The sequence below is a fragment of the Orcinus orca genome, chromosome 12, assembly GCF_937001465.1.
Source record: "Orcinus orca chromosome 12, mOrcOrc1.1, whole genome shotgun sequence".
Lineage (NCBI taxonomy): Eukaryota > Metazoa > Chordata > Mammalia > Artiodactyla > Delphinidae > Orcinus > Orcinus orca.
The window spans coordinates 19,096,859-19,122,240 of NC_064570.1; the positions used below are offsets into that span (position 1 = coordinate 19,096,859).

Consider the following 25,382-nt stretch of genomic DNA (forward strand, 5'->3'; position numbering starts at 1 on the left):
GAAACACATTGATAATCTGGTGTCCCACCCAGAGGACTTGTCTTTCACACAGCTGTGTAGACCTCAGACTTCCCAACCTTGAAGAAGACAAGAGGACACATTCTCTGTTAGAATCTTGTTTTGTTCAAAGGAGAGTCAGTTCAGAGAGGAATCAGGAGGCCATTTGCCAGATACTAGCCTCAGCTTTGTAAGCTGATGGGAATGAAGAAGACTCTTACCCTTTAATCCTTTGAGTTCTGGAAGAAAGAATTAGAAAGGCCCACTCTTGCTTTCTAGGTCTTACTGTTCTCTCATCTACACTCTGAAAGATATCTAACTCTTCTTTTACTGGGAAAACTCCCCTAAGTCTGCATTTTATCTATCAATACTTATGTGATAGAACTTTTCCTATTGCAAATCTTTCCTACTTTCCTGCTGACCTACTTAAGTGATCACTAGTATCAACTCACACTTATTGATTTGCTTACACACATCTTCCCTCCAGCCTCATCTTCTGTATTCTGAACACATTCTGAATTGTTTGTCTACCTAAAGAGAAATGGAAGTAATGCTGGTTAATTTATTTATTCAGGAAATGTTCTGTCTTAGCAAGATAAATTAACTGCTGTGGTCATTTCAGATATTTCACTGGAGTGGAAAATAATCCATTGATCCTGAGGACCAGCTTGCCTCTGCTCCCAGAAATATGCCAAGGTAGCTGTGGGCAGGTGAGGGTCTAGCCTAATGTCATTATGCATCCTCTTTCCTTTATTGTCAGTGTTTAAGGTCAGGCTGTGAAAATTGTTCTGCCATCTAAAAGTACCGAATAATAACAATTTACTACTATTGGGGTAACATAAATGTCATTTAGCACACATTTATTTAACATCATCTGTATCATAATCCCCTAGGTTCTGGGGGAATAAGCAATATAGACAACATACCGTGCCTCTAGACCATTTGGATTGGTACTCCAAGGCTTACTAGAAGGATTTAGCTATAAATCTTGATGGTAGGACTCGCCACCCTTCACAGGCTTATCTCACAGGCTGGCTCAGTTGCTTCTGGGTTTTCCCAGGGAGTTTGTCACATGTGCTCAAGAATAAATCCACTGAGGATCTTCTGCACTGGTTCTTCTTCAATGCCCAGTGCCCTCCGTGAGGACATGGCCCCCCTGCCCCCCGGTTTCCATAGGTAGCCTGTCACTCTCTCAGGCTCTTCGGTAGTTTCCCCATGGTTGTACACAGGTGGGAATGAATTTTCCTCTGCCCAACATGATGTCACAATTTGTCATTTGGGCTTGAAGCAGTACAGAAACAGCTCTTTCAGCTTCTGCTACTATACCTTCCTGGCTAAGATGCCTGAGTTCACCGCTAGAATCTGCCTAAGGAAAAGATGCCTGTCATTATAGAGTGCTCATATGTGCCAGGTATTGTTCTAAGCACTTTACATGGTGAACTCATTTAAGCCTCACAATAGACTATGCTGGGGGTAGGGTTGGGCAGTGCTATTTATCTTTCCCATCTTAAAGATGGGAAAAGTAAGGTGTAGTATATTAGTCATCTACTGCTACACAACAATTGACCACAAACTTAGTGGCTTAAAACAATAAATACTATGTCACGTTTCCTATGGGTCAGTGCATGGTTTAGTGGTGCCTCTGCTTCAAGGTCTCTCATATGGCTGCAATCAAGGTGTTGGCTAAGGCTTAGGTCTCATCTGAAGGCCTGACTGGGAAAGGATCTGCTTCTGGTCTCCTGTACATAGTCATTGGTAAGATTCAGTTCCTTTGGGACATTGAATTGAGGGCCTCAGTTCCTATCTGGCTGTTGTCCAGTAGATATCCTCAATTCTATGCCACGTGAACCTCCCCAACAGGATGAATTGTTTCATCAAAACCAGCAGGGGAGACAGTCTGCCAACAAGACAAAAGTCACAATCTTTTGTAACCTAATTGTGGATGTGATAGCACAACCCCTTTGACATATTCCATTGGTTAAAAACAAGTCGCAGCTCCTGCCTACACTCGTGGGAAGATTACACAGAAGTGTCCATACTAGGAGACATGAGTCATTGGGGGTCATCTTAGAGTCTGTATGCCACATACAGAGAGGTTGAGTAACTTACTCTCTTAGCCCTTTGGGGCTGCTATACCAAAATACCACAGACTAAGTGAGACGTTTATTTCTCACAATTCTGGAGGCTGGGAAGTGGCAAAATCATGGCACCGACAGATTCAGTGTCTGGTGAGAGCCCACTTCACTGCACCCTCACTTGGTGGAAGGGGCGAGGAGACTGCTGTAGAGATTCTTTTAGAAGAACACTAACTTCATTTATGAGAGTTCTACCTTCATGACTTAATCACACCTTAAAGGCCCTAACACCTAATACCATCACCTTGGGGATTAGGTTTCAATATGTGAATTTGGGTGGGGGACATAAACATTCAATCTATAGCACTTACCCAAGAATTAACAACTAAGAGACAATTAAGTCAGCTTTTGAGTACAGGAAACCTAGAGCCAAAGGAAAGTGAGACTCAAATGGTTTGGAAATTATGCTACACATAGAAATAAGTATGTAGTTCTTTCATCATCTTTTGGATGAGTCACTAAAATAAGAGTTGCTGAAGATGGAGGCTTTGTGGTTGTTGATTTTTTTTTTCCCATACAAGTTTTCAATAAACATGAAAACACTATGTGACTTTAAAACACTATGTGACTTTAACCCAATTATCTAGATTTCCAGGAGTTTCAAAAAAATAATCAGAAGATGTAGTAACCCTATTTCCTTCATTTTCAGGTTGCAGCAACTATTGACTAGAGCTAAGTAACAGCTAAGTAACAGTGTGCTTGTCTGATTCCAACAACTCCCTTTGAGCCCACTTCCTGTTACTAGCATGCCATTTGGCTGTAGGCATTTGACTTTACTACCATTGCAATTGAATAGAGAGCACAGTAGGCCTGAGCACTGAATAGCTAGCCCATTTATGGGATAAATTAAAAGTGGTTTCTCCCATATATCTAATCTATATCAAATTTCTTTGAATAATGTGAGATTTATACATAGAAATTAAATATCACCCCCAAGATGTGTTGTCAGCTGAACAAAGTTACATATATATTTGTAGACAATTGATATGACAACATCATCTGAGAGAGGGCTACCTGCTTATCAGCTCATGCACAAACTAGTTCCACCTGAAATATAAATGCAACACCTTAGAGGTACTCAACAGCCTTTTGGGAAATAGAATGGTTCATTTGTTCCTCTATTTGGTCAGTGGACATATAATCTGTATGCTAGGAGCTATATTAATACGTCAGTTATAATAGCTCAAACTGCAAAACATTGAAATTTACATGATTGATAATATCCACAATGTTCCGTAGCAAGTCTCTGGTGTACAGGAACAATACCTGGGTCTTCTACTTGTTCCAAAATTCCAAGCTGCCTTGGTTCAAATTCCCTTGATTATTTATATAAATCTGCAAGGTTGATTTGGGGCGATGAACATTATCTTTGGCAAGCTGTTTCTAAATTACCATATAATTGTATGTTATTTGTCATATTCTCCATACTCCAAATAAACTATATAGGAAATATAATTATAGCTATTAGATTCTAAATTCTGGCAATTAGGTGATTCAAACTGGCTCTTTCTCTTTAATAATTCCTTAGGAGCATGTCATAAAAAAGGACTGGTATTCCCCACCGCAGTCCCAGCTGGTAACTCCGATTGTCCCATGATTTCACAGTCATAAATCAGGCTCCATCCTCACACTTGTCTCAGGCCAAGGATGCTTTCTTTAACTAACACATGACAAACTTTAGTCCTAACTTGTCTGTTGCTTTGGTCCCTGGGTTACCTGAGTGCAGGCCGGTCTAATTGGGAAAGAAAACCTACTTTAACGGTGGTGCTATTTGCCTGACATTGAAAAAAGGGAAGAGCAATTTGTCTGCTTGTTGAATTTGCTTTATCAACTGAATTTGCATTCTCTGACAACTTCTCTCTCTTACAATCTAGTCTGGTGTCTAGGCTTTGTTTCTGGTGTTATTTTTATTCTTATGGTTTTTACACCTTCTCCAACTTGAAAATAGCCTCTAAAAAAAGCCAGTAGGAGCTAAACCTGTGAGAGATGGTCTGCAGAGTGTGATTTGAGGAGATGCAAGGCTCTCCTTTTTTAGGGCAGTTGGTAGGTCAAACCTAATACTTCTCTTTCTTCTTTTTTTACTTTAAATTGCCAGGGTTGCTGTCACTTCTCTCCATGGTTAAGCCACACAGATGATAGCTGTGTTCTAGAAGTCCATGTCAAATACATGCATAGTAGAGAAAAGAGCATATTTGAGGAAATTTGTGATTGCTGGCATTCTTTCTGCTTGTCACTAAACTTTAAGATACATTTTCTTAAAATTTACCAAGAGAAGATTCTCTGAGGAGTTAGAACATAGGACAGAAAGTGAAAATGGGGATAGGATGAAATGAGAGAAGCATACATTTTATTTGTCTTGGAAGTGACAAATAATCATTAAGCATCTACATTATACAGGAGGTATGCTAGATACTGAGGGGAGATACAAAAATAATGCAAAACACACTTCCGTGTGTCTGGAGATAACTGTAAGCTGACATACATTTGTGAAGCAGGTAACAGGGACGTGAAGCACAGGTCAAAGTGCTGAAAATAGGTAGTATGAGCTACAGAAGTCCCTCACAGAGGACATGGGGTTAGAGCTGCACAGTTAAGAGGGAGGAAGTTCAGGCATTATTATTACACGAGCACAAATGACCTGGAATTGGACGGTGTATAGTGTTTTGATGGAGAAAACATGGAAACTAATAAAGCTAGAATGAGAGATTTACTTCGAGCAGTTGAAGACAGGAGTTGAGAATTTACCCCATGAGCATTAGATAGCCATCACAGATATTTGAATAGAGAAGTGACAAGATGAAATGGATGTCTTAGGAAGAATGATGTTGGTGGTGGGTTTGAAGTGGGAAGCTCTGGAGGAGGAAAGACTGGTTCGGCAACAGCAGAGGTCCAAATTTGCCTAGGATGGTAACAGGAATAAATGGACAGGACAGGAAGAAAGATTTTTTTTTTTTAATTGCCTGGACACAGGAAATTATTGAGATGGAGGGGGCAAAAAAGACTGTGAAGTTTACAGCCTAAATGACTCAGCTTGAGGGAGTGAGGGGGTGATCCCGTGTCAGCTAGGCGACTTAGTAAAGGGGAAAGCCCCAGATTTCAATAAGTATAAACATGGAATCAAGAGATTTTAAAGCTGGAAAGGGCTTCAGAGGTCATCTATGCTAGTCCCTTCATTTGATAGGAGGATGGCTAAGGCACAGGGCAGACGTGTGATTCAATCTAGGACAGTGAACAAAGGAGGACAAGTGTAGCAGCTGGAACTCACGTCTTCTCCTGCAGGGTCATCTGCCTGCTTCACTATCTGTTCTGTCTAGTTCTCTGGACAGTGGCTCTCAAACTTGGGACTAAGGGCCCATCTGCAGCCAAATTAGGCAAAATAAGAAAAATAGACTGAATTTTTCAAAAAGCTAAAATTATTCATTTAAAGAACTAACCTTTACTGGGTGATTATGTCCTTGCTTAATAATTGGTGTTACAATCTCCTTTCATTTAGGAAATGAAGCACTAATACGAATGGTACAATCTTTACTGTCTTTTTTAGCACAATTAAAAACTAGTAATTTAAGTTCTTCTTCCAGCTCAAAAAAAAAAAAAGTTCTTTAAAATCTAAATGTCTGAGAGCCATTTCTCAGCATGACGAATCATGTGTGATCTCTTTTCCAAGTCACACCAGTTGTGGGTAAAAACCTAGTCACACAAAGAATTACAGAACAGTGTTTTCCTGTCTCTGCCCCCGTCGGCAAGGGCAGGACTACAGCCGTCTTCTCTTTATCCTTTTCTTGCCTTAGAACTGGGCAGGAGTCCAGGGATGGACACTGGGGTAGAGGTGAGGGGATGAGGGACACCTACTCCCAGCATTTGGAATCACTGTCCCTTCTGTCCCTTGGCCTTGGACCAAGGCATGGTAGTAGTAGCGGCGAAGTGGACCCCAATTCTTTGATATGGCCCTGTGACATTTCTTCAATCCTTTTGTAAAATATCCTGCAAAATCAGCTTCAAGCCACCTTTCCACTAGATCGCGTTGTCTTTCCCACGTAGACAACCTCCCTGCTGTGGTCTGTGTGGAGGATTACAGTCCCTCAGAGAAGCAGACCTTGGTGGGCTGCCCTGCCAGGGCTCCAGAAAAGATTCGCGACGCCTGAATCCTGTTGGGCTGAGCTCGGTCCTAGGGCAGGTAGAACCTACAAGAATCCGGGCACTGAGTCACGGGACTGGGGCACTTTCGGTAAGCCGGCAGGAAGGCCTGATCATCAAAGATTCAAGGACAGCAGCCCCGTTTTTTCCTAAATGTGACCTAATGGGAAGACCGATGCATCCAGAGTTAAGGGATTTGGGCTCCTTCTCCTACCATTTAGGGAGTTAAACAAGTCACTCTTCTTGGGCCTGTTCTCTTCATTTCCAAAACTACGTGTCTAGGATTCCTTTCAGGAATACAGCATCCTAAAATCGAACAGGATTTGGTAGACCTGCTGGGCAGGTGCCACGTGGGGTCCGGTGGGAACCCCCTAGGGGGAGGCGCTGAGACTACACTTCTCTGGACCTGACTCTCAGTCACTTCCCTTCCGGGGAGGCGGGGGAGTGTCGGTGGGCGGCGTGCGCGTCCCCGCTGAGCTCGGCGTGAGCGTCTCCTTCGGGCTCGGCGTGCGCGTCTCCGCCCGGCTTGCCACGGGCCCCGGGGCCCGGCCGGGTGGGCGGGGCAGAGCTGGGCGGGGTGGGGAGGGTGGGGAGGACCGCCACCGGGAGAGCAGGCCGAGGAGCTGCAGGAGGAGGAGGAGGAGGAAGACAGGGGAGGGAAAAGGCGGCGGCCCGGCTGGGCAGAAAGGCGAGCAGGAGGCGGGTTGCACGGGGGTGTGGGGCGCGGAGCGGCGCCGGGACAGCGGGGAGCAGCCGGGCACGGCGGCCACGGCAGCCAGGGTCTGGGCCGCGGTTCGGCCGGGCCGGCCGGTGAGTGTCGGGGAGGCCCGCCCGGGAGGCCGGCGCCGTCCGGGCTGCGCCGGGGCCAGAGGCGGTGGCCGGGCAGTGCGAGGCCCGCGGCCGGGGCGCAGGCGGCCGTGGGGCCGGCGGGCCGGGCCTGGGGCGGAGCAAACGCGGCCCCGTGCGGGCGCCGAGAGGAAGTCGGCGGTGTGGGCGTCCGCGCCCAGCCCGCTGCCCGGCCCGCCGTGGAGGCCTCCAGCAAATGGCGACCCAGGCCCCGAGGGCCGACCCCAGTGGCACCCGGGCTCGCGTGTCTGTGTGTTGGGGAGGGGTGACGCCGGAGTTAAACTTAGGGAGCCCCAGGAACCTCGAAAACCTGGCTTCTCTTTCCTTTTGCCCTTTAGAAACTTGCTTTGTTTGGGGACAGACGGGTTAAAGTAAGCTTGGGAGGCATCATCAACTGTCTCCACGGAATGAGTGAAGTTGGTAACTTTTCCATTCATGGAAGTGAGAGGATCTTAGTCTTAGCCCCTATTAAAGAGAAACATCCTGATTTTATTGATCTGAGGCGTGTGACCATTTACAAGTTACTTGTGTCCTGTCTCGTGGAAGTGCACTGCTTGGAAGGGGGCCGTAGAGTGCACGTTGAATTTAATCTCCTTTGAGTATGTTTTTTACACGTGTATTTAGAGAATAGAGACAGAACAGCGTGTTGTTTACCATGGTTCTGGTACTCCATTCCCCTCTCCCTGTGTTTTGTTTTTCTTTCTGAGCCATGTCGTAAGTCTCGGATAAAAGATGCTTGGGAAGGAATTGACCTTTTATTCCAAAATTACTTTGTTGACTGGGATCCAAGATGAAGTTATTTATGGGCATGCTGGTAATCATTGTAGATTAACTTAAAACTGTAAATACAAAACCCCAAGCTTTCTTAGCTTTTAATTTCTATTTGCTACATTTCAATACAGTTTTGTGTCGTTTAGAGACCTAGTGAATTATATTAACAGAATTTTGTATTTGCTCATATTTATTAAGCTTTTCCAAAGTTGTTGACGGGCAGAAGGGAAAAGAGTAGCATAAAATGTAAGATGAGGGTTTTTCTAAGGGTTCAGTTTTTCAGTATGCAGTTTTTGCTGAATCACTGTTCTTTATGCTTAGTCACTGTTTCTTACTACAGAAGTTTAATTGGGGATAATATGGTGTTTTGCTAACTTTTTAAATTGTCAATTTGTTTTTATTTGGTAGTGTAATGCGGTGACATAGCTTTTTTTGGTGTGTGATTCTGGAAATGTTAGTGGGTGGAGTTTTGTGTTACCAGAGAACCGAAGTTTCCGATATAGGCAAACTTTTATGCATTCCAAGTGTACTGGATATTTAATTTCAATCCAGTATTTCTCTATGGTTAGCATTGGAGACTTTTAAAAAAATATACAAAGTGTCCTAATAAAATACGCTGTTGAAGAAAAATAATACGTATTTTGAGATAATGTATATAGTTAGGTGCTTTAAGGTCACCAAAATAGACCTTTTTAATGTGTTTACTGTTTGATATATTACTGAAATGTGACTTTTAATGGCATCAGCCTTATGCTGTTCTGTATGGTTTTTGATAAATCTTTTAACTAAGTTACCATGACTACCATGCTGTGGAATGACATTGTATTTGTAGAATTCATCAATATTAAAGTCATCAGTCAAAAGGCTGTATAAAATATTATTTAATTTCAAATTTATTTTGATGAAATAGGTGGGATTGACCTTGGACTGGTGGTTTTTACACTGTAGATAACTAGATAGTTAAATACAGATGAGCATCTCTTAATTACAGCCCAATCTGTGAAAATCTTTTACAAAAAGGGTATGTCTTTTTCTTAAGAGTGGGTAATGTTAGCATCAGGTAGTTCCTCATATGATTGCTTTTAATCAGCTTCCTAAGTATAAATGACCTGATGTAAAAGTGATTGTACGTAACGGTTTGTGCATGCGGATGTAAAGCGGGGTGCGTCTGTTTTCTGAGGAATGCGTGTTTGTATCTTGCTGGACACACGAATACTATAGCTGACTTTTGTGGAGTACGAGGTTGTTTTCACAGCACAGTAATTACCTCAAGGTCACCTCAAATTGAGATTCCTTGGAAGCCCATATTCCCCTGTGCCATGCTGCCCCTTTTAATAAGCTGAGTTCCACCATTTGGGTGGATTATTTTTATCTGAGTCTCAGCTCAAATAGCTTCTGGTATGAATATTAAATATTTATTAATATATGTTATTTTAATTTCTGATGTAAGTCTGCAATAATTTTGTTTGCTTATTTAGTGGAGAACAATTGCACGTAGTTAGGACTTCCACTTTGGAATAAGCTACCCATGTCCATATTTAGAAATGGAAGAGGTATGTTCTGATTATATCATAAATGGAACGGTGAAAAGTTGAAAACAAAATTCCATATAATTAGGTCATCATTCTGTAAATAAAAAGTCAGAACCAAAGTTTAATAAAAGAATGTATACAGTGTAACCAATTTAGCCATTTTGGACTCATCAGTAGGGCACTGCTTTGAGTTGGGAGTTTAATGATCTTGGATTTTCAATCTTGTCTAGGCACCTCATCCCCCTTTTTTAAACCAGTTAAATAAAACATCCAACTGAGGTTGTAGATTTATTATGGTTTTTAAAACTGAGTGCACCTGATCAGTAAATCAGCCAGCAGATGTTTGTATTTACTATGCAGTAGCACCTCCAACTATACAAGAAGGATGAGACTTGCTCTGGAGGAATTAAAAGTGATTGCTAAGTATGAAATTTCAGTCATAGACCTACTTGTGATTATGGTTAACTAGTTGAACAAGTCTGTCTATAGTTCCATTTCAGCCTTACATTGAAGCAACATTTTATTGTCTCAGTGGAATTCTTTTTTATCTAATATCATATTAATTGTAATATTAAGGAAGTAGGCTGACGCCACTTCCTTTTCTGAGCTTCCTTTCCTCACCCTCTATATACTCAGGCAGCTGCACACTTGCAGACACCTCCACCTCTGTTTTTCTTTTTGAATCTAATGCCTCTATAGTCAGTAACCTGTAACCAGACTGCAGGGTTGATTAAGGAATTTAAATAGTGCAACAATAAACAGGTAGATGTTTCCTTCTGTGACTTTTATTACTATTATTTTTTAAGATTTTAAAACAATGGAATATTGAAATTAATTTTACTTAATTTACTTTTCCCTTTAATTTGCTTTTTTGATGGACAGTTTAGCTTATTTCATATAAAATGCCTCGAACATATCACCTAGATACTCAATAAATGTTTGAGTAATTTTGACTTTTTGTAGCTGATACAATGAGGTAATTTTGACTCAATCTGGTTGACTAATTCTAGATTTATAAAGTGTCTTTTTATGAAGTATGTAGTTTTCCATGAAGTCAAGAATTGTTTTGGAATCCATCTGGTTATTTCTTGTATTATAATAATTTCATTTATTCATGTTTTTTCGATAAGTGAAGCTCTAATTGAGGCACAGTTTTGAAGGCAGGGAACACAGGAATGAATGAGACAGAGATGGTGCCTCCTTTGTGGAGCTTGTAGTTTTCCCGTGGAGATAGATATTAAACAGGGTAATGATTTACTTCAAGTTATGACTAGTATTACCAAGGAAAAATGCAGTGTGTAATGAGCACATAAGTATAATACAGAATCCATACCATACCTTGCCTTTGGGTATGTGGAAAAGTGACATTTAAGCTGATAAAGATTTGCGGTAACAGTTGGGGAAGTAAAGGAGTGTGTGTGTGTGTGTGTCTGTTTGTCTCTTGGAGGCAGAGGCAGACATTAAGAACAGCCTGAAAAGCTGTGTTGAATATTTGGGTGACTTGATTTAGCATATTTAAAATCGTGCTGATTTGCAGTGCTTTATTTATTTATCGCCTTATGTATTGTAATGAATTTGGAAAAATAAAGGAATTCTTTTTTGAGGGCAATATCTTTCTGTCTAGAAATAGCCTTAAATGACAAAGTCTCATTTCATTGTATGTGAAAATGCCATGCCTTAAATTGTTTTTATGGATTGCTTGTCAGCCACAGATTATGAGTTGGCCTAGAATTTCTGTTAGAGAAAATTGAAACTATTGTAAAGCATTTAATCTTTTACAGTATTTTCTAGTCTAATGAAACTTTTTCCAGTCATTCAACTTTAAGTGTAAATAGATATGTTATTTGGAACGTTAAGATTCTTTTTCAAGAGAGTTTATTTTAAAAAAGTTAATACTGAGGAGTTTTAAATTAAGCTCGTCTTGAACTTGAAGCCTCAGTTTTAGCAACAAGTTTTCTGCTGGACCTGCTGTGTCACTGTTCAGCTGATAAATCAGGGATTGACATTTTAAACCCGTTTCATAGGATTTGTGAGCAATTGTGCAATACTTTTTGGAGGCATATTTAATTTGATAATAGCGATCTTGAAAGAGGGTGGATCTGGAACTTTTAAATTCTGAAACAGTACCCCAGAATACTTTTTGGGTATTGTCTACTGCATTTTTAAAAAACTTATTTCTTAATATATTTAATTGTAAAATGGACTTAAACTTGATTCCTTCTTTGTATAGCTGTTTTGAGAATGGTTAAATTTGTACTATTTCATATGTTTATACTGAGCATTATAAATGTAAGTTATTTTTAAAATAATTTAAAACTCTTACGTTCAAAGCAAAGTAATGTGCTATTATAATTAGAAAGGACCAAAAAGACTCTCTTGACCACAAGGGTGATTAAGTGTTGGAATAAACTACAAGCAAAGTTGTGTAACCTCCATTCCTCAAATACCATCTTAAAATTGGATCACCAAGTTACTGAAGTGCTGTCTTATTTTCTTAAACTTTATAAGCATATCTGTTATCGTCCATATGTATTGATGAGATATAGATTTCAATCCTAGCTCTGCCACTTACTAGGTAGATGACCTTGGGTAAGTCACTTACCCTCTCTGTACCTCAGTTTTCTCTGGGTTGTTATGAGGATTAAGTGACATTGACATGATTCTACAAAGAAGGATAAAGTAGGGACATAGTGTTCCATTTTCCTTTAAGTCTACTTCAGTAAATAATAAATGTTGTGGACTCATTGCTGTGGGTGCTTTTATTTTTATTACTATTATTTTTTAATCATTTCTTTTATTCAGAGGGGGAATAGTGTGGAAGAGGGTATTTATTTTGAATCTTGAGAGCCCTCTACTTCTATTTACCTTTCAAAGTTGTTGCTGTTTTGCATTTAACTCAGTTGTTTGTAACAGTTGCTATTTTAAACACTTTTGAATTAAGCATGTTTTGAGATGTGTTCTGCCTGGTATAATCATGTGATGTGCATGTAACATAAGGTGTTCCTACTAGTTCTGAGAGCCTTGGTCACTTCTGTTGGAACTGCTTGTGTTTTTAGGTTTCTCTGTTAGTCACGTTTATAACCTTCAGCATGTGAGATGAACTCAGTCTAGTTGTTGTAAAATAAGAAAGCTACAGCTGTTTTCACAATCTAATCACCCAGTAAAATTTGTCTTGATTCTTATTAAAGTTTCTCTTTGCTTAACTTACAAATGTCATCATTAGTCTGTCATTTCTTCTATTTTGACCCTTTTTAGCATGTCTATCTTCAATTTATAGGTTCTGTCTTTAGCTTTAAAATTTATAGGGATAAACATTCAGAAGTATTTAATTCATTTGTAATTTTTAAACACAGTTTTAAAATGTAGTTTTGTTGTTAAGTGTGTACCCTGTTTTTTTCTGTCCCTGGCATCAGTTCACACCATAATATCAACTCAGAACTTTTCTACTTAACAAAGCTCTGTCAATAATAGACTTTTGCTGTTTGAGTTTGAGGAAAATCAAGCCTGGACTGGAGAAAAAGAAATAGCAATTTGGGGAATAATTAGTTTACATTAGCCACCTAGAAGTAAGATAGAATTTATGGAAGAGAATATGTGAGAGAACTAGCAAGCCTTTATGCACTAAAGTGAAGAAAATAGGCTAAGAACCGGCTTCTTATCCAGAAAATTATTATTAATTTAATTTGGAAAAATTTGAGGTGAGTTGCCTGTGCCATATACACGTAGAGATATATAATAAATAAGCAGCTGTAGAGATCTGAAGTTTGGAGGAGGGATCTGGGCAGGAGGTATAGATGAGTTTTTAGCATATAAGTGGTAATTGAAGCTTTTGAGAAATTGGGAGAATGTATAGAATGAACCAGAAATGCCATGGATCCCTGAAGAAGAGTAATATTTTAGAAGAAAAGATTAAGGAATAACCAAAGAGGTAGGGGGAACACCAGGGAAATGTGAGACGATAAAAACTAAAGAAAGATAGTAGTTCAGAAAGGAGGAATTAGTCAACAAAATGATATAATGGCTAAGGAAGATGAGGTCTGGAAAAAATGCCCTTTGGATTTAGCATTGAGGATCTCGATAGAGCGGTTTTAATGAGTGGTGGTAAGAGTAAACACACATTAGAGGGCTGAAGAGTATATGGGAAGTTAACGGGGTTTGTTTGTTGTTTTTCTTTTGAAAGCTTGACTGAAAAGGAAAAAAAACAGCAAAAGGGGGATATTGCTTTATTATATATGTTTTTAAAGATGAAATAGTCTTTTAAGTTTTTGCTGCTAATAGGAACAAGCCAATAAAGAAGTTGAAGATTATAGAAATAAGACATTGAATAGGCTAAGTAATTATAAGTAAATCAGTGCATTGTGCCAATACTTTCTCTTTTTTTGTATAAAATTTTTCTTGCTAAAAGCAGGAAAGAACATTAGTTATCTGTAACCCTCTCGTGTTATTTTGTGGGTACTATTTCTCTGCTTAAAATCCTCAGTGGTTTCTAACTGCTTAAAAGTCTGAACTCCTTAGAGTAGCGTATAACACACTTTCCATAACTTTTCTTATTCCTGTCCCACCTCATCTCTCACAGCTACTTTGCATTTCACCTTGTGATCCAGCAATACTGGGAAACTTGAGGTTCCCTCAACATGTTTGCGAATTCTTGCTTTTCTGTATTTGCATATGCTGTTACTTCAGCATTGAATGCCTCTCTTCGTTTCTAACCCTACCCTCCTGCGCTTAAGACTTCTCATCTTTCAAGACTACTGTGAACTCTTCTCTACCCCCCACCCATACTGATTTTCTCTGTCATATTGATCATATAAAAATGTGACATGATTTTACTTTCATCTCTGACCTCCTGCTGAAGCTCCTTGAGAGGAGGCACCATGTCTTCTAATCTTCACGTTGCCATACCAAACACAGAGTCTGGTACATGGCAGTTAAACAATAAATAGGTGTTGAATGAATGAATGGAAACTGTGGCCCTCAGAAGTAAGTGATTCGTCCACTGCCACAGAAGTGGAGCTAGAACTTACATTTTTTGGATAAATGCCCTCTTTGTTTTAATTAAGGCTTACTCTCTTTATTTGTTGTAGAATTTATTAAGGCATAGGTAGAAAGGTCGGTAGATGAAATCTTACATAAGTTTATGTATTTGGAGGGAATATTAAAGAAAACATCTAATCAGGTTTTAGTTAAGTATATTCATGAAATTCAGATTATTCTCTTTTAGGAATATGATGAGGTCTCTGCAATGTGGAGCGCATCATAATCAGTTTAGTTAAAATTAAAAAGGTAAAAGCTGAAGCATTCTCTGAAATCTAAAAGTTAAATATTCATTAACTGGTTTTGGGCATTAATTTATATACTACACAATATACTAGAATTTAAGTATTATATTTTGAAATGTTCGGCCTGTTGGGTATGGTATATAAAAATGAACTTTTGACTGACTTCTTGAATTAAAGTGCTTAAGCTGTTTCAAGATGGATTGATTATATGTCAAATAAACTTGTTAAATGTTTATTTTATATATTTCATCCTCATATAAGCCAATAAACCTTCATGATTTGATGTTTTTCCTTAAAACAGTTTTTAAAAAGCGACCACTTTTTGCCTAACTTCTTCTTTCTTTTCCATCTCAGTAGCTAGAGCTGGACTGGCCATTATGGAGGAGGGGCTGCAGCACTCTCACTGCGTGAATTGTGTCAGTAGACGGTGTATGACCAGACCAGAGCCTGGGATTTCCTGTGACTTGATAGGTTGTCCATTGGTTTGTGGAGCAGTTTTCCATTCTTGTAAAGCTGATGAGCATCGACTTTTATGTCCATTGGAACGAGTGCCTTGCTTAAATAGTGACTTTGGATGTCCATTTACAATGGCTCGAAATAAAGTTGCCGAACATCTAGAAATGTGTCCTGCAAGTGTGGTGTGCTGTACTATGGAGTGGAACCGATGGCCAGTTAGTTATGCAGACCGGAAATCGTATGAAAATCTAAGCAGAGATGTTGATGAAGTGGCACAATTAGATATGGCCTTGGCCCTTCAAGACCAAAGGATGCTCTTAGAGTCTCTCAAAGTAGCCACCATGATGTCAAAAGCAACTGATAAAGTATCAGAACCTAGAGAACAGATCTCAGTTAAATCAAGTGTCCCAGAAATACCACATACTAATGGTTTGGTGTCTGTTGATGAAGACTCTTATGGTGCACTTTATCAAGCTACTGTTGAAACAACCAGAAGTTTGGCTGTTGCTTTAGATATCCTGAATACCGCCACAAGAGACGTTGGCATGTTAAGTACGAGTCTTTGTGCTTCCCCAGATGAAATGAAAGAAGAAGAAAATGCCAGAGAAAGCTTACAGAACAGAAACTTGAAAGACCAGGACCATCTTTATGAGGATGAGATAGGAGCAGTAGGTGGGATTGACCATAATGACGCAAGTCAGAATGCCCAGTCTGAACAAAATGGTTCAAGTGATTTATTATGTGACTTGGATGCCAGTTCTTATGGCACTTCTGCTCTTTGTAATGGCTTTCCTTTGGAAAATATATGTACACAGGTCATTGAGCAGAATCAGAATTTACATAGTGACTCAAAACAAAGTAACTTAACAAATAGAGAATGTGTAGCATCAGATGGCCCTTCAGAACCTTCTAGTTCACTTTCAGTAGCAGCACAAGTTAGGGAAGTAATACCATCTAATGCTTTGCCTAATGGCACAGTTCAGCATATCCTCATGCCAGATGATGATGAAGACTTGTGTTGGAAAAAAGTAGACTTAGGGGACCTAAGGAATGTGGATGTCTTATCTTTCAGCCATCCTCCTTCATTCAAATTTCTTTCTAATTCATGTTGGTCTAAACCAAAGGAAGATAAAGCAGTAGACACATCAGATTTGGAAGTTGCAGAAGATCCAATGGGTCTCCAAGGAATAGATCTAATCACAGCAGCATTACTGTTTTGTCTAGGAGATTCTCCAGGTGGGAGGGGTATATCTGATAGCCGCATGGTTGATGTTTATCACATCGACTTTGGGACTCAGACTTTTTCACTTCCTTCTGCCATATTAGCTACAAATACAATGGTTGGGGAAATAGCTTCAGCTTCAGCTTGTGATCATGCCAACCCACAGCTTTCAAATCCAAGTCCTTTTCAGACACTTGGGCTGGATTTAGTATTGGAATGTGTCGCTAGGTACCAACCCAAGCAGCGTCCAATGTTTACATTTGTTTGTGGACAATTATTTAGAAGAAAAGAATTTTCATCGCATTTTAAGAACGTGCATGGTGACATTCATGCTGGACTCAATGGCTGGATGGAACAGAGGTGCCCTTTAGCATATTATGGTTGTACCTATTCTCAGCGTAGATTTTGTCCATCAACACAAGGAGCAAAGATTATACATGACCGCCATTTGAGGTCATTTGGAGTTCAGCCATCTGTATCTACAGTGTTAGTGGAGCCTGCTAGAAACTGTGTGTTGGGATTACATAGTGACCATCTAAGTGGTCTTCCTTTTGAAGTCCTGCAGCATATTGCAGGCTTTCTTGATGGCTTCAGTTTATGCCAGCTCTCGTGTGTATCCAAGTTAATGAGGGATGTGTGTGGCAGTCTTCTTCAGTCTCGTGGAATGGTCATACTGCAGTGGGGGAAAAGGAAGTATCCGGAAGGAAATTCATCATGGCAGATAAAAGAAAAGGTTGGTTTAATTTAATTGTATCAGTCCCTTATTTGACATATAATAGGCACTTAATAATGTTGTTGCTGAATTAATAAAATTAACCTTGTTGCAAAATAGACCATCCTTAAAACGTAATAATTCAGTATGATGACAAACTTTTTTATAATGATAATGAAAGCAAGAATAGTTAGTCATAATCACATGTTTACTGCAGACATCCTAGAACTAGATTCTGATGTCATACGACAGAGGCCACTTCCAGTTCTTCAGTTGAGGGGTTCTGTATCTAGTTACTTCTTCTGTAACAGCTCCCTTTGCTTGAGTCCATGTTAGCCACCTTCTAATTTGGGCTCCATCTGAAACATTTTCACTATAGGACAATGGAGGAAGCAAGGAGAAGGTTTTTTACTGCTTGCAATTGGCAGTTTTGGTCCATTCTTAGCAATTTCTTTCTTAGAACTTGGTTATTACAGGGAGAACTTAAATAAGGAGACATGAAAAAAAATCTACTCCTAGTAAGTGACCAATGGAGTGTTTGGGGTATAGAGAATGTAAATGGATGGATGTGGAAATGTGTTAGGCTGAGGTGAGATAAGGGCAGTAGGATTTGATATTGTTGACTCTGCGTTTAGTACAGTACAAGGGAGTGTTGCAGATTGGAAGCTTGAGCTGGAGACTGGGAACAAATCCTGGCTCCAGCATTTTCCTCCTGTGATATCTTACTTTTGCCCAGCTTCTGTTTGAGGTACTATCCAATAGAAACTAGAAGGCATTACAAATACCTTTGATTGAAGGTGTTTTTTCATTTTAGAACATTTATAATATGAAACTTTGATTTTATAAAGTAGAAAAAAATTTGATAAACTTCACATTGGTTGAACAGGGTTCACATTTCTGGCTACTTTGTTTTTACCACCCTTAGGTTTTCTCTTATTTCCACTCATTGCTCCAGTTTTTCAGAATTCTGCATCTGCTTTTGTGTTCTCCTGAAGCTTTGACCAGTAAATGAGCATGCTAATTATTTTATGTAGAAAATTTCATACTTGCTGCATATATGTGGGTATGTGTGTATTTTCATTTTCTACATGATTTGGTGTCCTTCTGCCATTTGGGATGAGACACCAGAGCATGGCCCGTTTTTGTCCTTGCCCCCCCAGTATTGACCTATGAGGTAAAATATTTTCTGGGGATTTTATTGCTGCAGAAAACCTCATCTACTCTTAGAGTTTGAATTGCCATCATTTATTCAAATTACGTGTGTACATCCTGGCCATTTTCTCCTCTGAACTCCAGTCCGTTATATACAAGCATCTACTGGACATCTGCACTTGATTATGTCACAGCTTCAGCGAACTCAACAGGTCCAACCTACTCCACTTTTCTACCCCTCTTAATCTCAGAAAATGGCATTTTCATCTCTGAAGCTGCCTAAACTAGGAATTTGGGAGTTAAGGTTGACCCTTTTTTACCCCCCCCCCTTTATTTCCATATCCAGGTAATCACAAAGTCCTGTTGTCTCCCCTTCTTCATAACCTCTCAGGTTTGCTTACTGTTTCTACTGCGGTTTCCCTAGTTAGTCCCGCCTGTAGTTCTCTCCTGGGTTACTACAGTAGCCTCTTCCTTACTGGGTTTCTGTTTCCAGCTGAGTCCCTCTCCAACATATTCTCTATAGAAGAGGTAGAGTAATAAATAATTTCTTAAATACAGTTCTTATGCTGTAGTGCCTGAAAACTTCTTAAATGTCCATCCATTGCCCTGGGGTAGAGGCAGACTCCTTAATGAAACATTTAAGACTTTTCATAATCTTGTCCTCACTTACCTCTTCAGTTTCCTTTTGTCACTTTATATTCCAGCCATGGAATTTACTTAGAGTTCTCTGATGTTTTCTTCTTGCCTTAAGGTGTTTGAGTACACTGTCCCTGATACCTACATTTGAACGCTTGAGATGTTCTAGGCAGTGTGTACTTTACTTTTGTTAATGTATTTAATCTACTGTCCCTATTTCATGGATGAAGAAACTGTGGTTTAGAGAGGTTAAGTAACTCTTGTCCAGTTGGTGGATTCAGACCCTGGGAACCTATTTCTGGAGGTTGTGATCATTATCTCATTGCTATATCCTGCTTACTCTTCAGATCTTACTTTGTCAAGAAAGCCTACTCCGACCCTGTTGAAGCCCTTAGGGAGGTGCACTGCTCTGTGTTCTCCTGGTGTTCTATTATGTACCTCCTACTCTATGTACTCATACTGAAGCACTGACCATGCTGTTTGGAAATTCACTGACGACTTGTCAGTTTTTTTCATTAGACTGTAAGTTCATTGAGAAGTGAGACTCTCTGGGAACCAAAATATTAACTGCTTTGCATAGCACCTCCCATATAGCAGGCACTAAGTAAATACTTGATGTATACTTGGATGCAAAATTGGCCCATGACTAAGAAACCTTGTCATCAGGAGATGGGAGCTGTCCATTTTTTCCTGAGTTGGTTTCACCACACTCTTGACTGTGTGGAAGTAGGGAAACTGTCTGCCACCATTGAATCTTTCAGCAAATTCATTCTGTGAAGCTTAACAAAAACTCCTAATTCTTAGTATAGTTTTGTGGTTATGGGGAATTGTAATCTATAATGTCTATTGTTAGCTACTGTCCAGGCCTTCACTGACATCTGGGAAATGACTCCATGCAGGGTAATTGATATCAACTTAAGAAGTATAGCGATTAAGTACCTTATGTGCTGAACTATTCTACTGCTGGCTGAAAAATAATTGTGTTCAGAATTTGAAGGCATCTGGCCACCCCAGAATTCATAGCATTCTTTTCTGAGAAGCTCTAATGAGTGCTGAGGGCTTCTCTCAAATTCACAGCTGCTTTCTAGAGTATCTGCTGTTTGCCACGGGTTCAGTGTTCTCTAGACATTTGCTTGTTGATTAGCTTAGCTAGGATGCCTGGGCCTGTCTTGCTTGTTACCTATGTTCAGGTAACTTTATATTTTCAAATTGTAAAGCTGAGAGGGGGCCACAACAGTCATTGCTGGACCTATAAGGTGACAGTGCTTCAGGGCTTGGAGCTGCTGAGTGGGCAAAAGGGAAAGTAGTTCTTATTTTTACCAAAACAGGGATGGCATATAGATATTTTTCCCAGAAATGTATTTTACAATGATATGGAATTAAAAAATGATTCATTTTACAAAAAGCTCTATAAAAATTTCCAGAAACATGTTGAACAAATTGAAGCACTTGTGTTCCTCGTTATTACTAAGTGCGTTTACTACTTATAAATAATGAAAAGAAAAAGTACCTTGGCACAAAATATTCTAGAGTATTTTTTAGTATACTTCATATGGTGTAACAGGAATGAGAGAAAAACTTGGAGGAAAAAAAACACTTGTATTGTCAATATCTCCAGACTATGGATAGGTCTATATATATATATAGACATTTGGATGGGATGAAAGCCTGGTGTACAATATGCAATATTTTAGGAAGTAGCTCTGAATATTTTATAAAATTGCTTAATAAGTAAGCCAGGTTGGATGTGATTTTCAATGTTGAGCTTTGTCTTTTGTTTTCTTTTTGGTTATTATATTTATTGAAGTTATAATGTCATAGGAATGATTTATCTTACAAATATTTGATAAACAGATTTGTATCCAAATGGATTACTACTTCCAGTTTTGTAGCTAACTACTTGAAACTTTATATTAGATATTTCTCTTAACAGTTAGAAATGTATGCAGTTAGAGCAAGAATTATGTTTTGATTCTTGTAAGTTGACTTGTTTAAATCTGAAGTAGAATTTTCTTCTAGGTATGGCGATTCAGTACTGCATTTTGTTCTGTCAATGAATGGAAATTTGCTGACATCCTAAGCATGGCTGACCACTTGAAGAAATGCAGTTACAATATTGTAGAGAAACGGGAGGAAGCAATCCCATTGCCGTGTATGTGTGTGACACGAGAACTCACTAAAGAAGGACGTTCACTTCGCTCAGTTTTAAAACCTGTACTTTAAATACTATAATTCCACTTGCACATACATGCAAGCACCTAGTATAATTTCTTGGTAATATGTGACACTTTATTAATGTATTAAAGATTACAGCTAGCTAAATTCATTGTCACTATGTATATAATGTTTTGAAGTGACCTATATTTTTATAAAGTACTGTTTAGTTGGAAAAAAGTTGCCTTAATGTTTGAAATGTGTGAATTTTTTGGAACTTGCTGGACAGGGTGATTTAATTTTTAGCTACATAATTTTCAGAATTAGTATTTTTAGTGGTGTGCATATTTTGGTTCTTACATTTTTTGTTTCTTAAATAACAAGATCCTGACCAAACAATTTATTCCTCATTTTCCGTGGGTTATAACCTATGCATTCAAAAATCAAAACTTTGATTCTAATTTTTACATCATAGGCTTTTCAGATTCAGAAAACATTCAATTGCTTAAACACTGCATAAGACCATTATAAAGTTTTTATTTTCTAGTTCTCCCCTTATATAATTGTTGATATGTAGATGATCTCTAATATATACATAATATTTAAAATCATGAGTAATGTTGATAATGCCATTTATCATGTTTTAAAAATAGTCCACAAAAATGTTTTCACCTTACATATTTACAACTCTCATACAGAGAGTTGACCATATGCAGCTTTTTTTTGGTTAGATGCCACATCCAGAGACTCATGGCAGTGTGTTTTGTTATGTGACAGGTTAAAGCAAAATCAACAAAAGAACCCTGTGAATTTACTTTAATTTGAAACTGTATATGGTATTATATATTTGCTAGGTATTTGATATTTGGAGAGAAGAAAATACAGTTCGCCCTTCATATCTGCAGATTCCAAATCCATGGATTCAACCAAAGGATGGAAAATATTTGAAAAAAAAATTCCATGAAATTTCAAAAAGCAAAACTTGAATTTGCCACTCATCTTCGACTATTTATATGGCACTTACATTATATTTACAATTACTTACATAGCGTTTATATTGCATTAGGTACTATAAATAATCTAGAGATGATTTCCAGTATATGGGAAGTATGCGTAGGTTATGTGCAAATACTATGCCATTTTATGTAAGGGACTTGAACATCTGTGACTTTTGGGACCGTAGCGGGGTCCTGGAACCAATCTTCTGCAGATCCTGAGAGATGACTGTATACCTCATCTTAAGTTTGAATTGAATTGGGCATATTCCGTGAATAAATTTCAGATATTCAGAATGCAAAGGGCTTAACTTTTTATCACAAGTGTTTAAAATTTTTGCCTTTTGATGTTTATAAAAATCACAATTATGTTGTTTTAAGACATTTTAAAATGTGACACTTGCTATCTTTGTAAGATGACAATCATGAAACGCAGAAACCTGTCTTGGTTGACAGTCTCTTTAAAACATTTGCAGGTTAATATTCCATAGACTTCTCTACCAAAAAAGTAAGAATTGCATCTTTGTGTAAAACCAAAATACAACAGAAAGATATTCAAAGACCTATTCTTGAGGTATTTTATTATAGTTTTCAAATTGATTTATACTGTTATTAACCTGATATGGTCAGTTTAGAAAAATGAGTATATCAGTATTAAGAAATAAATTGCAAAAATGGAGACTTGTACTTAAATAATTTAGGTAACTTGTGGCATTTGGTAGTCTGAAATGGTTACAAGTTACTTTGCTAAAAAAACTTCAAAACTATTTTGTCTTCTCTTCCTACATTTGTCCCTGAGAATGCTCTATTAACTAGGTTCTTGATTCCCATGTATGGCAATCGGGCAGGGCAGAGCCATTCCTTGGGCATTACAAAAGAATTCTGAATTGCTTTAAGACTTGTTTTGGTTGGATCAAGGCCTCATTACAGTTGAAAAGCACAGCGTTAAAGACTAATCAATTGTTTTGCCTCACCTGTCATTTTAATTAGAAGAATATTTATTTCTTAGTGCTTAAACCAACTATTTCAACTGTGAGATTTGAATTTACATAAACAGTCTCTTTCTGTGAAAAAGTCAGAAATAAGATACAAATACTGTAAAATATAACTCTGCCTTTTAAAGTTTTGCTGAAGAATGTGTCTGGTTAGGATAGCACAAACATTAACTTTTTGTTTTATGGTTGTGCTTTTTTAAAATCCTTGTTTTTTAAGTTTAGACTCCATGTTTCCACACTGGATCATGAGATATTTAACATTTTCTACCTTTTATTTCTTTTACACGTCTTTGGCTGTTTTCTTTTTTGTTTATGCCACCATACTATTTTGTTAAAATGTTTTCTTTGTGCAGCATTTGTTCAAATTCTAATAAAATTAATATTTTCCTTTATATGGCTCAGTAACTTAAAAAGAAAAAACTTATATTTAAATAAAATTTTAATCCTTGCGTGACAAATTCCAAACATAGTCATATTGTTTCTGTAGTGGGGATTTTCTGCACGTTGTAGGAGTTGCTTGTTGATTGTCATTGCTCACCCGTGTTTTACTGGTGAACATTAACTTTTTTTTTAATATAGAAAACTCATCAGTTAGCTTTCTCTGCCCCGTCAGTGTCTTCTTGAAAGTAGTCCCACCTAGGGGTATTGAAAGGCTGAAGAGTTTCTGGCAATATTATTTTTCTAAAACTTTTAATGGGAACAATCTATCTAACCTTTTAAGCATGAAAAGGTTTGTGTTTTGGCCAAGTTAGTTGTCATTTGAGAAGCCTTTGTTGATACTTTAGTCTTTACTAACCAGCAAGATAAAGGGCAGGTATTAGGAAGGAGGGAAATATCTGAATTCACTTTTCTCCTCTGCCTTTTTCCCCAGAACTGCCTATTAGCTTAATCTCAGTGCCCCCCGCCCCCCCCCCCCCACCCTATCTCTCTCTCTCTCCCTCTCTCTCTCTCTCTCTCTCTGTCCTCTCTTTCTGTAGCTTCTGAGAATCACAGTTCACTTAGAGTAGTGGTTCCCAAAGTGTGGTCCCTGGACCGTCAGCGTCATCTGGGAATTTGTTAGAAATGCAAATTCTTGCGTCCCTTCACAGACTTAGAGAATCAGAAACTGTGGGGTGGGAACAAACAGTCTGTTAACAAAGGCCTCCCCAAGTGATTCTGATGCATGGTAAAGTATGAGAATTTAGAGGAAAGCCTGGGACTATGCCAGCTCTTCTCCTGAATGATGTGTTACTGGTACAGATGTATGTGTGCATGTAGGTACATGTATGATCCAAAATTAAGAGTAATAGTAATTTATTAGTATTACCTAAATGATCAAATTTAATGATATATGTTGTCTCAATGTTACAGCCATATGACAAAATACATTAGGTACCATGGTTGTTGGACATTCTTTTAAAAAGCTAGTATTTACTAGTAAATTTAGTATTTCACTAGTGTTTCTTCTGGTCAAGGTTAATTGCAGATTGTTCATTAGCACTAACATTTAGCCTAGTCATCATTCATTCTCTTGTTGAGTGGTTTCAGAATCATGTGAACATATTAGATTTCTAGGATAGAGTAGAGGTAAAACGATACTGGATTAAGTTCTACAAGAATTCTGTAGGAATTCTTTCAACACTGTCAATAAGAGGTATTAAAGATTGGGTTTCTGGTTTATCAGTAGTATAGAATCTTTTTTGGTCTTTGACCCTGTGCTACATGTCCCAACAATGTTGTTGCTATAATTAACTAACTATCCCTTAACATTGGAATCCTTGAAGATATGGTAGTTTATACTGCCATATTAATAGCAGGTTTTTAATCTCTGGCAATTTGAAGGTAGGTTTTGGTGTTCAGAAGCAAAACAGATTTCATGTTTTGCATCCCAACCTAAAAAGACATGGAGCTTATTTATTTTAAAATTTTTCTAAGGAATAGTTATACAAACATTAAAAAATATGTTTGTTTCATGCGTGACATACCACATTGGAAAGTGATAAAATTGACACCTGCAGAGGTGGGTGTTTAGAATTACAGTAGAAAGAAAGCGATTGGCCTTCGTTCTCTCAAAAGGCTGGATAAAGCCTTCTGATGGAAATAATTTCTCTGATGTGTGTTTGGCTGGTTATCTAAATATAGCTCTTAGTAGTCTTAACATGCTTGTGAGGCCTAGAAAGCAAGAGTGTATTAGTGATAACCTTTAAAGAAAATTAATCAGTGACTCATCCATTGTGTTTAAAATAATTCAGTGATGGGTTTTTTTAGGATTTGATCTAAATCTGATTTCCAAACAAAAACGTTCAAGATGTACAAGTAAAGGCTAATGCTTGTAAACTCCGTTTTAAATAAAATAAGGGGAGAGGAAGAATGGTTTCTTTTAAAGT

At 38.4% G+C, this 25,382-nt stretch overlaps 2 protein-coding genes across 5 annotated transcripts in view; one reads left to right on the forward strand and one right to left on the reverse strand.

Annotated features, from left to right (window-relative positions):
• The window catches only part of UTRN (utrophin), a 1,623,662-nt gene that overhangs the window by 390,461 nt on the left and 1,207,819 nt on the right, over window positions 1-25,382 (reverse strand). The gene's annotated exons all lie outside the window — the stretch shown is intronic.
• Window positions 6,877-23,408, forward strand: FBXO30 (F-box protein 30). Of its 4 annotated transcripts, none has more exons than XM_049695382.1 (3): window positions 6,877-6,954; window positions 15,049-17,105; window positions 20,892-23,408. In XM_049695382.1, the coding sequence occupies exons 2-3, from the start codon at window positions 15,072-15,074 to the stop codon at window positions 21,093-21,095; spliced, it is 2,238 nt and encodes a 745-aa protein (XP_049551339.1). In that variant the 5' UTR covers window positions 6,877-6,954; window positions 15,049-15,071; the 3' UTR covers window positions 21,096-23,408. The 4 variants fall into 4 exon arrangements, with proteins under 4 accessions (XP_049551339.1, XP_033261428.1, XP_004263792.1 ...); XM_033405537.2 differs by having other exon boundaries at window positions 6,944-7,076; XM_004263744.4 differs by having other exon boundaries at window positions 6,952-7,076; window positions 15,052-17,105.